Genomic DNA, 17,659 nt, shown 5'->3' on the forward strand with positions numbered 1-17,659 from the left:
GACCGGTGAGAACTATCATCATCTTGCTCTTAACATCTAAATTGGGTCTGAAGATCGACTACCATACTTAATCAACACTTCAAGATCTTTTATCCAATTAGAACTTGTCAACAGCAACATACCAGTGCTTTCTTAGCGGGGTCATGTGCATCTTCTCTGTCTATAAAATGCCACTCCTTACAAGAGGGAACTAGTCCTAGCCAACAATCGAGGGCACTAGCTGAAAAGGCCAAGAGAGGATTATCAATGGTGTCAAGCAAGTATACAAAGCATTCCGAAAATCGTGAGGTATGGGTACTTCTATGTTCTTGAAATTCAAATTCATGCTGATGTTTTTTTTTTCTTACGATAAATGTATCTATTTGGTAAAACACATTTTTCCCAGAAAAGAGGAGTAAATAGAAAAATAAAGAGGCTGAAAGCAGAGATGGAAGAGATTAGTAAGCAACAAGTAAGTATCAGACAAGGGCAAAAGGAAATGAGAGAAAGGTTTGTTGAGATTGAATCAGAATGTGATCAGCTCAAAAAGGAGACTGAACTTATATCTCTTGCAAGTGACAACGTTCAATTTCGCCTCAATATCATCTTCAAGATCTTGAAAGCGACAGAAGAGAAGGATTTCGGTAAAGCTGCTGATCTTACTTGCTCTCTAAGGTTGGTGTTCGAAACCCCTTCTCACAACTAAGGGTTTATTTGTTTTGCTAAAAATATTCAGGAGGAAAATATTTTCTACGATCATTGCAAAACAAACACTAAAATATTTTCTCCGTTTATTGCAATTACTATCATCACCATTGATATCAGTACAACTACCATTTTTTTACTAATACATTAAATATTTTATATCACCATCTCACTATAATCATTTAACACAATATAATTACCGTCATAACAAAAAATTAATGGCTATTACACACTCTAGATAAAAAGAAAAAAATGATTGCGAGACGCACATATTTTAATTAATTGTGCAATTATGCTAGTTTGGGAAAGTTTTTCTCAACTATAGTAGTTTGAAAAATATTATTTCTACTATGCTAATTTAGGATAAAACTCCGAATGCAATATAATATATTTAATTCAAGTAAAATGCACAGAAAATTTGGAAAGGAAAAAATTAATAGAGAAAATAAAAGGCGATAACCTCATTAGTAAATTCACTTGGTTCCCAAGAAAAATAGCAAGCCTTTATAGTTTGTTACCAATAAGTTTAAAAAACCTAACCTAATTATTGTAATCATCAGCTAAGATAAAATGTTTAATTTTTAATGAAAACTTTTAAGATAATTTATAACCTTTTAATGTTGTTTGCAGGAATAGTTTGGTTTCTGGTAGAGGATGATGATAGGAGATAAGTCGTTGTTATTATTATTATTTTATATATATATATATATATATATATATATATATATATATATATATTATTCTTTTTAATAGATGTTAGTTTTATAAGTAAGAATTGTTCACCAAGTTTGTGGACATAAGTTGCTTGTAGGAACAACATTGTTGCTTAATATTTGTACAATAATGCAAGTTGTATGTGTTCTTTTTTATTTATACAATAAAATTATGAATTGATTTATGATCAATGGATGTAAGCTAATATTGTAAGGAAAGGATGAATCTAGGCCACTCCTCATTGATATAATATGTTAGTATGTTATTCTTTTTCTACTCTTAAGTTATATAAACTTCCATGCATCATTGAATATTTAAAAGGTAGTAAAAGAAACAATAATAAATTTAGTATTTATAAAACCTTGATTTTCAAAATATCAATAGGCAACTAAAATTATAAAAGGACTTATAAAAATGGAATGGAGGTGGTAAGAAATATAAAAGAACTTTGACTTTGAAGACGCGTAAGGAAGAACTTTCTAAGAGAAAAGTCGCATCCTCCAGTATTTGGGCAAAGATCAACACAATATCTATTTTTTATATGATAAGTGAAGTCGACGCAACCATTCTTTAAGAATTAAAAAGGCTAACGAAGACCAAACAAAAGGATTTAGAAGGATATGATTGAAAACCATAAGATTCCAACAATTTTTCATATTTTGGACCCTTTTTTTCTTGTTGTTTCTTTTATTTTGAAATGGTTTTAATTTTGGTAACACTAGCTTATGATTTTACATTAAGAACACACACTTGATACAATATAATTCTTATTTATTTATCAATAAAGTTTATATTTTGCTCTTACTTGCATCTTGTTACGTATACTTTTATATTATGATTATGTTATCGAGTTTTTTTTCACCATGCAAACAATCATATGGATTATATATCCTTAAAAGGCGATGTGATTGTACCTAGAATAATTTCCAAGTAGCCTATATTTTAAAGGCTCAAATAAGCCAAAACTTATTGTAGGGAGTGGTTGATGTGAATCCAAACTCACCATAGTCGTGGTGTTAGAAGTTGGTATTTTGTCATCTAAAATGATTTCCCCATTCTCGTATAGCTTTATAATCTTGTCCATTTAGTTTGTTTTTTCAGGATGTTTCATCTTTAACAACTCGATGAGATTTGCTTCGAGCAAATCATCTAGCATCCTAGATATGTCCGAGCCAGGGAATGGGTACTCATTTTCATGTCGCTCTTTTAAGGATGACCTTTTCCTTTTTCATTTTAAGAAGTAGTCAGTTTTGCACAATCATTCATTTTAACACTAGTTGATATCTTTATAACAGTGAAGTTAATTATTAAAGATTGTTTTCCTTTAACCTTTGGAGTGTTCTTCCCCTTGACCCTTAGAGTGTTATCTCTAAATTTATGACCTTAAGGCTTGTTTCTCTTAGACTTTTGCATAAGTAACGAGTTTCTGGTTGCAGCAATGTTAAGCTCTATATCGTGTGCTCGAGTAGCTAATTATTTAAAAAACTAAGGTTTAATGCTTTATAGAATATAGCATACTCCCCAACATATCCCTTGAATACACATATCCTAAACAAAAGTTTTAATGAGTTGGTCTTTACAGTTGTGGCTAAGGTTTTTTCACTAATGAATGTAGTTAATGACAAGATCCTCTGTTTATTGATGTGTACTAGTAAGTTCAATCATGCTAACCACTTGATGAGTGATGTAGAAATGATTAAGAAACTCACGTTCTAATTGCACCCAACTAGTGATTGAACTAAACTTCAAATTAGTATATTAGTTGAAAGCATTGCCTTTTAAGAAATAAATAAATTATTTTACCATGAGATCACCATCAGTTCTAGTATTGTTGCAAGTCTCCACCAAGTAAGTCATTTATTGCCTTGCATTCCTTTTGTCATCGAATTGCTAGAACTTTGATGGTTGATAATTCAAAGTCATCCTTAGTAGGTTACTTTTTTAGATGTACGGGTTCATATAAGAATACAAAGGTTAAGCTGAATTATCTACTCAATCCATGATGGCCTCCTTGATGAGGCCTTTCATTTGATTTATGGTGAAGATGTTGTTAGTAACACCGTATATGTTCCTTGCACACCAATTATGGAATCTTCAATAACATCCAAACGATCTTTTTTAAAAACTTTGGTAATCGAAGGTTGGCCTCCATCTACATACTCTCGAGTATTCCCATCAATTTTGTTCTCCTGTAGTCTTTTGCCTTAAGTGAAGTTGAAAGCCCCTCGATGAGTATTGTCAAATTAGCCATTTGATTTTCTAAATATGTAGTCTTAGTCAACATCATTGATATGGTTCCAAAACCTGATACCTTGCATGGCGATGCTAGCTGACATGAGAAAGTCTCCATATGTAAATTGTCGAAGAAAAGTCCATGTTCCCCACTTAACTTTTTTTAAGGGGTTACTTAGTTTTAGCCTTGGAGTAGTGGGTCATCTCACCCCATGTGCATATAACCTCGTCATTTGCTTGAGAATTGGCATAATTTACACATACAACTCAATGATGGACTTTGTTTTCAACGATATGGCTGAAAAATCTTCAACAGAGTGTCGATGACTAATTTCTTAAGATTATTGTTTTCTTTGGAAGCAACAATTGTGATCATGTTTTTCTAGTTTTTATTTAGAGGTTGTTGGGAATTCTTTCTTGAAGGAAAGTGATGAGAGGTAAAGACTTTCCTAGTGAAGCCGTTAGAAATTTATAAATAGAAATTTTAGTACTTGAAATTAAACAAGCACCCATGTATAAATTTAGATTATATTAAAATATAATTAGGTACAATCTCTATTTAAAATATTCCTACAAAAGAATAAAACAATCCTCTAATTATTCTATTAAATTTGATTTGTAGTGACTTGATATATTTGTAAAATCAAGCAAGATTTATACTTTGTAAAAACAAGAATTAAGGTTCGTATTGCAAAATAAAATTTGATGTTTTGAATAATACTTTTAATTTATCTACAAAGTATTGTTGAAGAACTCTTATGAGACGTTTAGGGTTAATCTAACAGAACTTTATTCTTTATATACTTCATGCGTAGATAAAGAAGAATTGAAAGCTTTTGAGAGATAGCTTTTTTGCATGAAGAGTTTGTCTCGAAAAAAAAAAATCTCCAAAAAGAATTATTCTCATATGTCTAAGATGAGCCTTTATTTATAGGCACCCAAGTCTATTGCTAATTCCACATAACATTATTTTATTTTATTTTTATTTGTGAAATTTTGTATTTATAATAAAACATCTTAAATATCTCATCTCATGTGTCAATCTTTCGTTGACCTAGAAATATATGTGGGCTTATTTATTCTTCATGCTATATATTTTTATTTTTATTTATCTTTTTTATGTAAAAATAAAATAAAAATGACACAGAAAATTTTTATTTCTAGCAAAATATTTTCAATCAAACATGAACATATAATATCCTTAATTAGTAATAAAATTGGCTTTGTATCCAAGGTTCTTGCATAATAATTTTTATTGTTTCGTTTAGCAAGCATTTTGTGAACAAAAGGAAAAACATTGATTTTAGCAGCAAATTCTTGGTTTTGAAAAAATAATCAAATCTTGGACGAGCCGCGACAGCCATAAACATGACTTTTGTGATGAACCGAAGTGCGTAAAGGTTCACTCTCACTAGGATGAAATGATTTCCTTTATTTAAAAAATACCATTTGTTTAGTTAAAATCTTCCATCTTATCTATTTTCCTTTTCTTCTTTAACCCTTTAAGAAATAAAAAAAATTTGAAAAATAATATGAAATTGATGAAATGATTTCAGAATAAAATAATTTTAAAATATAGAGATTGAATATGTAGTTTTTAAAATGATTAGTAATTAATTTCATTAATGTGAAAGGAATAGGTTATAACTACCTAGTTCCTTTTTTATATTAAGACTAAGTTCATTTCATCTAAAATATCTTCAAATTCAAAATAAGGTCTACACTACAAGATCTCATCTATGTCTTTTGTCATAATTCAATTTTTGACAACAGAAATTCACCAAAAACAAATTAAATGAATGAAAGAATATTAAGTTTTGGGCCAAAACAATACAAATGAGAAGTCTTGAGAATTTAATCAGAATGAATTATAAGTTTGGGAGCCAATTATGGTAGAAAAGGAAGATTTGATAAGATTGGGGACTTAATTAAGCTTTGAATCAGCTTAATTAATGAAATTATAAGCTTAATTGAAAACAATAACAAGTTTGAGGACTTAATTGAACTTTGATCTGGTTTAATTAATGAAATCAGGGACTTGATTGAAGATATATTAAAAATTCAGGGCTGATTTAGATCCAAATTGCAAGAGATTAAAGTTCAAGGACTGGTTTGTAAAATGCACCACAATACAGGGGTTTAAATACAATTCTGTCCAAGGGTCCGATTAAGAAACGTTAAAGCATGGAGGACTAGATTGAATAACGGTTGCCCCAGTCCAGAAACGGCGCCGTTTTTCGTTTCTGTTCACTGTCTTCCTCCTCTGAAAAACAGAGGAAAGCTCCCTGCGAAAAAGGAAAAAAAACACACGCTGATCAGACCACCAGACACATTGCAATGCCCACGACTTCCATCACCAGCTTCTCAGTTCATCTCCGTGTCCTTCGCCGCCCCGATGCGCCAACAACGCCGAGGAAACCATCACCAACAGTCCAGCGATGGCGGGACTGTCGGTGTCCTAATTCGCCCGAAACACAAAGTCTCAAAATTCTATCCTTATCAAGGAAGGATAAGCAGCAAGAGGGAATGCCTATAAAAGGCACGGAGGACAGAACACAAAAAGGAGGAAGAAGGAAAGGAGAGTGAGCAGTGGAGAGAAACAGGGGAGATAACAAAAGAGAAAGAAAGACCATATGAAAGGGAGAAGAGAGACGAGAGAGATAGAACGGGAGAAGCTGAAACAGAAAGAAAAAGAAAAGGAACAAGGAATAGGAGAAAACTTGAAGACAGGAGCTTCGCCCAGCGCTTGCAGTCTCGGGCAAAGTCTTTGCAAACCAGGTAAGTCTTCTTTCTCCCCCCGCTCTCATTTTAATTTAGATGGACTGTTCATTTTTGCGTTTTAATTAACCCCTCCCTTCGTATACGCACGATTTACAGTCGGGTCACTGGGTTAGGCGAATAACTAAATTGACTCGTTGAGTTTAGCCCAGCCCGCATGACTAGACAAAATCCAACTCAATAAATAATCATAAAAAGAAAGTGTGAACGGGGGTCTAGGCTTTAGATCCAGCCTGTCCAGTACATATTTGCTAAGAGTATGTTTTGTTAAATATATTTTTATGCCTTTTTCATGTACTTTATTTCCTTTTCATTTTGATATCCGGTCAAACAAGCTTCTTTTTAATATTAAATTTTTTTTGAAACATTTGTGGGCTCCTTGCAGTTTATTTTTTTTCTTTACGTTTTGTTTTTTTTTCTATTATATGCTTAATCTGTTGACCATTACTATTAAATACAAAATCTATTATGCAACGTTTCTTTTATTTCCGTCCAAAAAGGACAACTAATAATAAAGGGTGATAAAAAAATGGCATAAAAAAATTCTACTTAAAATTTAATTTTTTACGAAATTATTCACTAATACCAGAGTTAGGAATATTATATTTTTTTGGGCTTGTGCATTATTTACCATTACTAGAGTTGGAAATATTCGTAGAAATTATTCACTAACGTCAGAGTCAGGAATATAATAGAAAGAATAAAACAGAAAAAGAAGAACAAATTCTTAGCAATTTTAGATAAAATTAACAATGCAACTTGTCTAAGGAAAGACGCTTAAGAGATGATAGCATTTTTCTTTTTGCGTAATCAGTCCTGTACCATAGAATATTTTGTGACCAGTTAGGGTTCCTAGTAACCATAATACAAGGTGACGACTCTTTAAACAAGATATTTCCTTTAAAAGAACAAGATGTCATATTTTTGTTTTTTTTCCATAGAATTATTTTTAATGGGTCGTCGCGATATCCGAATGTGACATCTTTAAATGTAATGGCTAAGGATAAAAAGGGATAAAGATAAATGAGATAGTTTACATTTTGAATTCATCATTGTAAAATAAAAAATCATCCATAAATTCCTCATCATACTCTTAAAATAACATAGGAAGTAAAAGTTTAAAAACACTTTCATTTTATGGTATTAGAGTATATTAATTCATATTGTATGCATTATTTCCTCCTCTCCCACCTCCTCCTTTAATCATACACCTACTTATCCTACCCACCATATAACACTCAAACTTACTTGTGATAATTATCTATAATGCAAGGCTCAACTTCAACCTTATCTATGTGTCAAAAAGCTTTTCGGATTTGTTGATGATAGTATACTTGTCCCTTCTAAAATACTACATACAGCTTCTATAAGTATTCATCTTCCAAACCTTGCCTATGAATTTTGGTATGAGTAAGATCAATTTATTTTAAGTAATTTTATATCTTCTCTCTCCAAACTCATCCTTACCTATGTTGTTGACCTTGAGACTTCTAAAAATATTTGGTTCACTAAGGAGAAAATATTCTCCACAACCTCACAGGCTTACCAAATGAAAACTATATACCAAGTACTCTCAATAAAGGTGTAAATGTATAAAATTGCATACTCTCTCGCATTGTTTTGGTATTTCTCACTACATTTCTTGTCCTCATATTCATGAACAAAATAACTTAGTGGAAAGTAAAGATCATCACTTGGTTGAAACCAAACTTAGTTTGTTTGCTACTAATGGATCAGCGTGTGTTATACATGTTTTTGTCTGCTTAAAATTCTTGTTCAATATAAAAAACCAAAAGCAAAGTAATAGCTCAACATTCTTGGGCTTGGTCAAGCTTTAAGCCCAAGCATATATGGGTATGGCAAACTATCATACCTAACATCTCTAGGTTCAGGCAAGCGTCGAGCTCAAGCATATATATACCTAGCGAGCTACTAAACCTATAACCCTAGAGCTCGACCAAACGTTAAGCTCAAATATATGTGGCTATGACAATCTTATCATGCTTCATATTGGATCACAAGATTATGATGAGTCAGAGATATTTTTTTCTCTGACGAGTCAAATATAGTTTCCTCTTTGACATATAAGAGATGTTTTAATACTATCAGAAAAAGATGACTTTTTAGTCTTTCTCTCCTCTAAAAGGTAAGAATCATGAGCTATAAAAACCTATTGGATCCTTTATTAAGGATTTCATAATTTCTTCATTCAAAAGATTTTTAGTATACATATTTGCAGAGTCTATCTCTCTAAAATATTATTGTATTTTCTCTAAAAAAAAGATTCTTATTTAGCATCGAAAAGTCTCTAAATCTACTAAATGAAATCTTTTTACAGGCACCAACATCAACCACTATGCTTACTAGGCATCAATTACCAACCACATTGGCCAGAAAGAATGAATTAGATTGCTATAATTAAAAAATTAACTGATTATCCAACAAATAAGTCTTACTTCTAAGCTACTTGGATTTTCTAGAACATCATCAACTACCATTTTTATTCCTCACAAACATTGAGATGATTTCTTTACCACATTTACCTTCCTCATAAATTGATTACCATCTCCTATAATCAACCATCAAACCCATGTTGAGCGATTATACCATCAATTTTTTTAATATAAATTTTTAGAAATATATGGTTATATATATTGGCCACATCTTCGACTCTATAATAAATATAAAATGAATTCTTGTTCTTCTTATAATATTTTCCTCGGATATAACCAACATCATAGTAGCTATAAATATTTATATTCATCTTTTAGACACATCTATAATTCTATAAATATTGTAATTGATGAGTTAATTTTTCTTGTTTCTCAAACACAACTATCTCATCCGTCCACTAATGTTATTGTAAGTACTACTCTTTCTCCTAACATACATCTGCCATAACTACCAGATATCTCACGAAACTCTCATGATCAATTTTCTCTCATAGACTCCACGTCAATAACTTCCACAACTAATGCTCCTCATCCAGTGAAATCTTCATATGTTTTTCAATATCTTATGCAAACTCAGGCCTATAATCATATTTTTAGACCTAAACACTTTCAAGAGAGCACCATGGCTTGCCAACCTCACACGTTAAACATTACAACTTCTTTTTTGGACCTTGATGAGTTTGAACCCATATTTTTTTACCTTAGTTATCAAACACCTAGAATGGCGTCAAGCTATGAATAATTTTGTTTTTATTTTGGATTTTTTTGTGAAGTTGTGGCTTTAGCAATTTTCAATTTTACCCTTTTATTCAATATTTGATGATATTTGATTCTTGAGGATTGATAGTCATTATTTTTTCAGTTGTTTTCTATGATGTCAAGTTCTTAATTTTTGTACTTTTTTAAAATACACTTACAATGCTTAAATATTTTTTTCATGCTTTAAAAAAAATGATCCAACTAGCGGCGAAGCGAGTGCAAGCTATCTATTTTCTTTTTCAATCAAAGTTTTTATTTAGTCCTTCAATTGTTATATAATCATAAGTAAACTTTTTAAAAAAAATTGGGTGAAAAATAACAATTTTTTGGACAAAAAAATAACTTCTTGTTTTAACAAACATACTAGTATATTGGCTCGTGTTCTGCCGCAAGTTGAATCATTTAATATATATATATATATATATATATATATATATATATATATATTATTAAGGGCGTAGAGAATATTTTAATATTATTATTAAACATGACTAAGTGGGTTAATTGTGAAAACTACTATACTAACTCATTATCTAACTCAAATTTTTAACTCAAATTTAGTTCAAATGCAACATTGATGATCGATAAAAATATGACTTGACTTTTAAAAAAACTTCAAGATGATGATTTTTTAAAAAACTATTGAGATAATGATCGACCTCGCCCCTTCGCGATTTAGGTCATAGACTCTATTGGGTTCAATAATTATTTTATAATTTTTTTATTTAATTATATGATAAAAAAATGCTCAAAAATTGAGCACCAACTTAAATATAGACACTTATTTGAGACAATTATCCTTACAAAGCAAACAAAAATCAATAATACAGTTCACTTCCTAACTAATTCAATATTAAATTATGAAATAAAAAAATTAAAAACAATTAAAATATCAAAAACAAAAAAAGCATATCCTATTGGTGGGTGAATTAGTCAAACCTGTGAATCGGGTAAGTCGAGTTAGTATGCCAAACTTGTGAACTGGGTTATGGACTCCATTGGGATTATAATTTTTTTTAATCTATTTTTTTATTTAACTATATGGTAACAAAAATATATGATTGTAAAATCAAACACCGATTCAATACTGTCATAACCCAATTTTTTACCCTTTTATAATAATAATAATAATAATTATTATTATTATTATTATTATTATTATTATTATTATTTACTAAAAAATGAAAAAAAATGAAAAAATGATGATGAAAAATAAATGAAGAAGAATTAAAATTCGGGTTAAGAGCATCATGATTGAAAGTTTTGAGATTTAATTACACTTTAGATTAGTTCTAGTAGCCAAATAAAGAGCTTAATTGAAGAATTGATAAGTTTTGAGACTTAATTGGACTTGGAATTGGTTTAATTAATGAAATCAAGGGCTTAATTGAAAAATTATCAAAGTATAGGGCTGATTCTGGTTAAATTTGCAAGAAATTAAAATCCAAGGACCAATTTGTAAATGGCGCTGATATGCAGGGGTCTAATTGCATTTTACCCAAGGACACTGTTCATCACATTCTTCATTACACTAGGGAAGCCGTTTCAGCGGGAAAGAAGAAGAGGCAATTCACCTCAGCTGCCCACGATGCAATACGTTACTGAAAACGTACGGCATTTACTCGGCTGTAAGGCGAGAGGAAAAACGCCACGCCTGAAACGTACACGAAGAATCGCCAACCGTCGTTGCTCCTATATTGAAGTCCATGCATGGTCACCTCATTATCTGGAGGCGACCGCATGGCATTCTCTGGCTATAAAAGCCAGAGAAGGAACCGAGAGAAAGGGGGAGAAAACGAACACAGAAGGACGAACCAGAATAGCAAATTTTTTCCCCTGTTTTTTCTCAAATAAACAGAGGCGTTCGTGCCTCACGATCGTGAGGCACCAACACATGAACAGAGGCCATCCTCTGGGCTTTATAAAAGCTAGAGAAGGCCACAGAGAAAAGCGATGAACGGCAGGGAAGAACGAAAAAAAGAGACAGAGAACAGAGACGAAGAAAAAAACAGGGGGATAGACAGAGAGTAGATAGAGAGAGACCAGAGAACAAAACAGAGGGAAGAACTAGAAAAGGGAACAAACCAGGGGTACCGAGAGAGGAAGGACCGAAAACACAGACTAAAAAAAAGAGGAGAGAACAAAAAGCCCGCGTTCCCAGCTTTGCTTTCGTCCCCAGAACGCAAACAAAGTGAACAAAAGAAAACAGAGAAATTGAAAGTACTGATCAGCCTGGGCATTAGTCTCTAGCTTCACCACTCCAAACCATCAGAAATAGAAAGAATAAAGCCAGAAGAACGAAGGGAAGGTTGAAATGGGTACCCAGATAGTGTCACCCGATCACACTGAAAGAGCTTCATCATCGTCTTCATCGCTTCCAGCAGACTAGGTAAACAACTTTTTCTCTTCCCGCTTTGCTTCATTTAATTAACATTACACTATTCAAGTGAGTTTTAATTCACTTGAACAGTGTAGCAATAGGATTGTTGCTTTGCCAAGCCGAGTTACTGGCTTGTTCCGGACAGGCTGGGTTTAGCCCAATCTACATGACATTAGTTAAACTGAAAAAAAAATAATAAATTAATAAATAAAAACAAGTGAAATAAAATAAATATGCATGCATTAAAAATAAATTTATTTATTAGTTTATTTATTCACATCAAAGTCAGGAATAAAAATATTGATTTAAGTTTATTTTATTATATTTTATTGTTAATGTTTTCTAGCTATGTAATATTTACTAATATCAAGGTTGAAAATATACGTAGTCAAATATTTTCTGATGTCAGAATCAGGAATATTACCAACAAACTTTTAGCAATTTAAGATAAAACCAGCAATGAAGCCTGCAACAGGCAGGATGTTTAAGGGGCGATAATATCGTTCCTTTTACATAACAAGTCCCGTACCAGGAATTTCTGTTGACCAGTTAGGATTTCTAGTGACCATAATACTAGGTGGCAACCCCTTAAACAAGACATTTTCCCACCAAAGAACAAGACACCATAAATTTGTTCTTTTCATTGATGAATTTTTAAGGTCGTCGCAATGTCGAGTGCGACAAATACCACAATATTTTTTAGATCATGATAACTTTATAAAAGGCGAAATGAAACTAATTATGAAATTGAATTCTCAATCAACCCAATATCTAAGAATGATTTTTTTAAAAAAAATTAAACTTGTCAGACCTGTAAACCAAGTTAACTAACCAAACTTGTGAATAGGTCAATGGACTTTATAAAGTTTAATAACATAATTTTTTCTAAAACTACTTTTTTTAACTATATTAGAAAACAAAAATAGACGATAAATGTTCAGCATGTAGGGGCATGCAAGAACATGTAGAGCACTAGTTAGAGGTAGCTTGGTGTAACATGCAATTTTTGTGCATAGCACACATACAGATTTGTGTATAATTTCCTTCATGTACGAGATCAATAAAGGTTGGGAAAGAGTTCCTGTAAAGCTTGTTGTGTACTTTGATTATCTTATTCTACTTGTGTATTCTGCTTGCTTAATTACTAGGCAAACACGAGTGGGATTGGCGAGGGAAGACTGAGTCAAGTGAGGGACTAGGTTGCCGCACGAGTTTATTCACGTAGTGAAAAATTACCCCGTGCCAATTGGTATCAGAGCGCGGTTGCTTTCTTGGCAGGACAACGAGCATGATTCTGTGGCCAAATCAACAAACTGATTTGGGAGAGCTATTGTTTCTGCTGATGGATAGGCAAATTTCAGCGCAATGATCAGTGATGAAAATGCTGATGTTTCTCTGGACAAATCGAAGGGACTAATTTGGGAGAAGTATTGCTGCTGCCGATGAACAGGTAGAAACTTTGGAGCAGAACGCAGTTTGCGTTCATGATGAAATGATTGGTTGTTTCATAGCACAGACGATGGATAGTTCTGTGGGGCAAATCGAAGGGCTGATTTGTTTGAAGCCATTTTGGGGGAAACTTGATAGCGTTTTGGGCAGAGTTAATGTTCAAATGCATACGAAGTTTGGTGGCTTAACTAATCTATAGGTAACGCAAAGTGATGACAAAGGGATTAGATCAAAATGGGTGCTGATTCGGCCATCAAAACTGTAGATGGAAGGGCAGACTTGAGAGCAAGGGCCAGCGAAGGGACTGCTGGGAGTTTCTAAGTTTTTGTTGAAGCCTAAATGGGAAGGTTGGGGTGAAATAGAAGAAGCAATTTAGTGGGAGAAAGCCCAAACTTGCTGCTGACGATAGAAGGTCAGACGAGAAGGCAAATTGGTAAGGGTTCAAAACTGAATTTACACTGTTTTTCTCTTGCGATGGAAAATTATTTTATATAGGATTGTTACCAAAGAGGGAAAACTTGACGTTGTCAATGTGGAAGATGGTGTTGGTGATATGGCATACATAAATGTTATGCATTTGCTTGATGACCGAGATGGAATTCAGTCGTCATGGGCCATCATATCGGTGAGGATGCTGTCTGGCCTTGCTGCCTTGTGGGGGCATAAATTGGGATTTCGAGGCACCTTGACGATGAGGACAGATTGAGGTGAAGAATTTGGCAACCAATTCAGTGGGCTTGGCTAGGAAGCTAAAATCGTCGACGAAGATGATTTTGTGTGTTGTCTTGGAGGCAGTACGAGTTGCTATTTTGTGCGCATTGTGACGATGGATGGTTGCAGTGATGGAAGCAGAATGCTAATGGCCTTTGTTGAGATAAAGTGTTGCGAGTTTTCGGTGGACGAAACATGCAGCGAAGGTTGAAAACAGTAAGGGCTGTTTTGCGCCAGTGAAATCTTGTGTAGGTGATGAAGTTTCTAGGGCATGATAGTAGCACATGGGGGAACCAAGTCAGACAGAATTTGAGGCTGGGATGCTATGTATTTGTGCTATGGCAGGTTATAGATGGACCTAGAGTACCTTGCCGAAAGACTTTGACATGAGATGAAGTTGATCACCGAAACTGAGTTGGTGCTGGGGCCAACAACACTGTCTCATTTTATTACTTGCAGGTGGAATACGGAACAGTTGAGGAATTATGGGATCGTATGGGAGTTCATATGATTCTTTGATGGAGGTTTTTGTATGGCTGTATTTTGTGAAGAAAGGGACAGATTCCTTGAGTGTTAGGCGTGGCATCTAAACTTTGCGAAACAAGTTTGCGAGTATAATATATTTGACATTTGTGGAAAACTAATGGGCCAAACAGAATGTGTCACAACTTGGCTTTAAAACAGGCTGATGAAGATTTGGTGGACTGAATTTGTTGTTGAATGTGGGCAAAGCTAGAGGTATCGTGGGGGAGAAACATGGATTGTGACGAGGAACAGATGCAGTGCGAGGGTACTTTGAATCTGTCCGACGAGGGCGTCGAGTTCTTTTGGTGGGGGTGGTTTGTAATAGTGTTAAACATGCACGAGGTGCACACTTAGGCAAGTTGTCCAAAACAGTGTCTAAGGGTGCTAGCAGCTATGCCAACAATGGGAGAAATCAGCAACGCAGATTTGTGCGGCTGTAGGTTCGTCAAAGGAAAATTGGCAGTGTAGATTGTTGACGAACATGGGCTTGACGATGGAATGTCCAAGCCAAGCAGGAAAACTCGTCAGGGGCATAGGCTAACGAGAACAGGGAATGTCGAGGAATTCGACAGCGAAGACATTGGCAGCCTGCACGCAGATGCGAATTCAGTAGCGTAGGAATTGGCAGCCTGCATGCAGATGCAAATTTAGCAGCGCGCAATGGCTTGTGCAAGTCATGGGTTCGACGTGGCACGATCTGAAACTTAGACGAATGACTGTCCAAGGCATGCGAGTGACTCAATAGATGACGCAGCAAGAGTTGGCAGTTGAGGCTACCAGGTGGACATACAGAATGTAAGTTAGTGGCAATTATGGATATCTAAGATCATGGGATCATAGGGGCTGAAAACATGGGACTGACCAGGGGTTGCTCTCAACCCACTAAGATTATGGGAGATCATGGGGGAAAACTACCCGCTATTTGGTAGATAACGGGGGCACTATGTTCATGGGTGAGATAGTGTCCCAATACTTCCTTAAAAGTAGGAATGAGGGGTGTGCCTTGTAAATGCTTGTCTATAAATACTTGTTGTAGTTTTTGGTTGAGGGGGCGACATGTATGGGCATGTAGCAGCATGCGTAGGGAATGTTCAGCATGTAGGGGCATGCAAGAACATGTAGAGCACTAGTTAGGGGTAGCTTGATATAGCATGCAATCTTTGTGCATAACACACATACAGATTTGTGTATAGTTTCCTTTGTGTACGAGATCAATAAAGGTTGGGTAAGAGTTCATGTAAAGCTTATTGTATACTTTGATTATCTTATTCTACTTGTGTATTTCGCTTGCTTTGTTACTAGGCAAACACGAGTGGGATTGGCGAGGGAAAGCTAAGTCTAGTAAGGGACTAGGTTGCCGCATGAGTTTATTCGTGTAGCAAAAAATTACCCAAGTTCAATTAAAAAAAAAGACACCCCACCAAACTCGTAAACCAAGGCAACCAGGGTTCCTCTATCGAACTCGCAAACCATGCTAACCTTATAAAAAGGTAAAATGAAAAAAAAAACAAATTATGAAGTCAAATTTTCAACCATCCTCATATTAAAAGATGAAATCAACAAAAATAAATTTGAAAAAAAAGTCATAACAAAAATTCAAAAACATAAAGAAAAAGGAAAGAAAGCAAAATACTGTGGATCACTATTGTCATTCATAATGCAGTATGTGTGGGTAAATAATGATTTCCTCACATCCTTTAATTTTTGTTATTTTATAAAGTCTAATAACATGATTTTTTTCTAAAACTATTTTTCTAACTATATGAAAAAAATATAGACTATAAAAAAGGTGAAGTTTAATTAAAAAAAAACTCACCAAACTTGTAAAACGGGGCGACCTAGGTTACCTTGGCAAACCCATAAACCATGTTAACTTCATATAAAGACAAAATAAAAAGAAGCAATTTACAAAGCTAAATTATCAACAATCTTAATTTTAAAAGATGAAATCAGCAAAAATATATTTGAAAAAAAATCATAAAAAAAATTAAAAAGAAAAAAAAATGTTAGTAAAACACTGTTGATTAATATTGTAATTCATAGTGCAATGAGTGTTGGGTGAATAATGGTTTCCCCCACATCCTTTTATTTTTGTTATTTCATAAAGTTTAATAATATGATTTTTCTCTAAAAATATTTTTTTTAACAATATGAGAAAAAATAAACTATAAAAAAGTCAAGTTTGATTAAAAAAACACACACCATATCCATAAACTGGGGGAACTTGGATTACCTCAATAAACCCGTAAACTAAGCTAACCTCATAAAAAGAAAAAAAATCAAATCTAAATTCTCAACTATCTCAATATTACAAAAATAAAATCAACAAAAAATATTTTGAAAAAAAAAATCATAACAAAAAAACATGTGGATAAACACTGTAGCAATCCACAGTGTTTTGTGAGGAAAACTACAATGTTTTCCCCACATCATTAAAAAAAAAACACATCACGTCCATAATCTGAGGCAATCTGAGTTACCTCGACAAACTTGCAAAACACGCTAACCTCAAAGAAAGATAAAATAAAAAGAAAATAATTACAAAATTAAATTTACAACCATCTCAATATTAAAAATTAAAATCAACAAAAATAATTTTTTAAAAAAATTATAACAAAGAAAACCATATATAAAAAAACACCATACCATTCCATAATACACACACACACACACACACACACACGACCCGCGCGATGCCATGTGTTAATTTTTTTATATATAAATAAAATAAAATAAAACTAAGGTTTAAAAATGTTAGGTCTTTTTGTAAAGCTATATCCAAGAGTTTTGTGTTTGACTGCAACGCCTAACCCAAAAATAATATTTATAATATTAATAATAACATTAAACTTGTATGACTTAAGTTTAAGTGAGTTTGACTGCAACACCAGACCTAATAGCCTTGGATGTGAGTTTGGCTGCAAGATCGTGTCATAAAAGTATAATAATTAAATAGATTAATGAAAAATAAAAA

General features: G+C 33.3%; 1 protein-coding gene across 1 annotated transcript; it reads left to right on the forward strand.

Annotated features, from left to right (window-relative positions):
- Positions 1-1,345, forward strand: LOC133691255 (uncharacterized). The gene is made up of 2 exons (XM_062111688.1): positions 1-288; positions 386-1,345. The coding sequence occupies exons 1-2, from the start codon at positions 247-249 to the stop codon at positions 683-685; spliced, it is 342 nt and encodes a 113-aa protein (XP_061967672.1). The 5' UTR covers positions 1-246; the 3' UTR covers positions 686-1,345.
- Positions 1,346-17,659: the final 16,314 nt, after the last annotated feature.

The sequence above is a fragment of the Populus nigra genome, chromosome 1 (assembly GCF_951802175.1).
Source record: "Populus nigra chromosome 1, ddPopNigr1.1, whole genome shotgun sequence".
In the NCBI taxonomy this organism is placed as follows: Eukaryota; Viridiplantae; Streptophyta; class Magnoliopsida; order Malpighiales; family Salicaceae; genus Populus; species Populus nigra.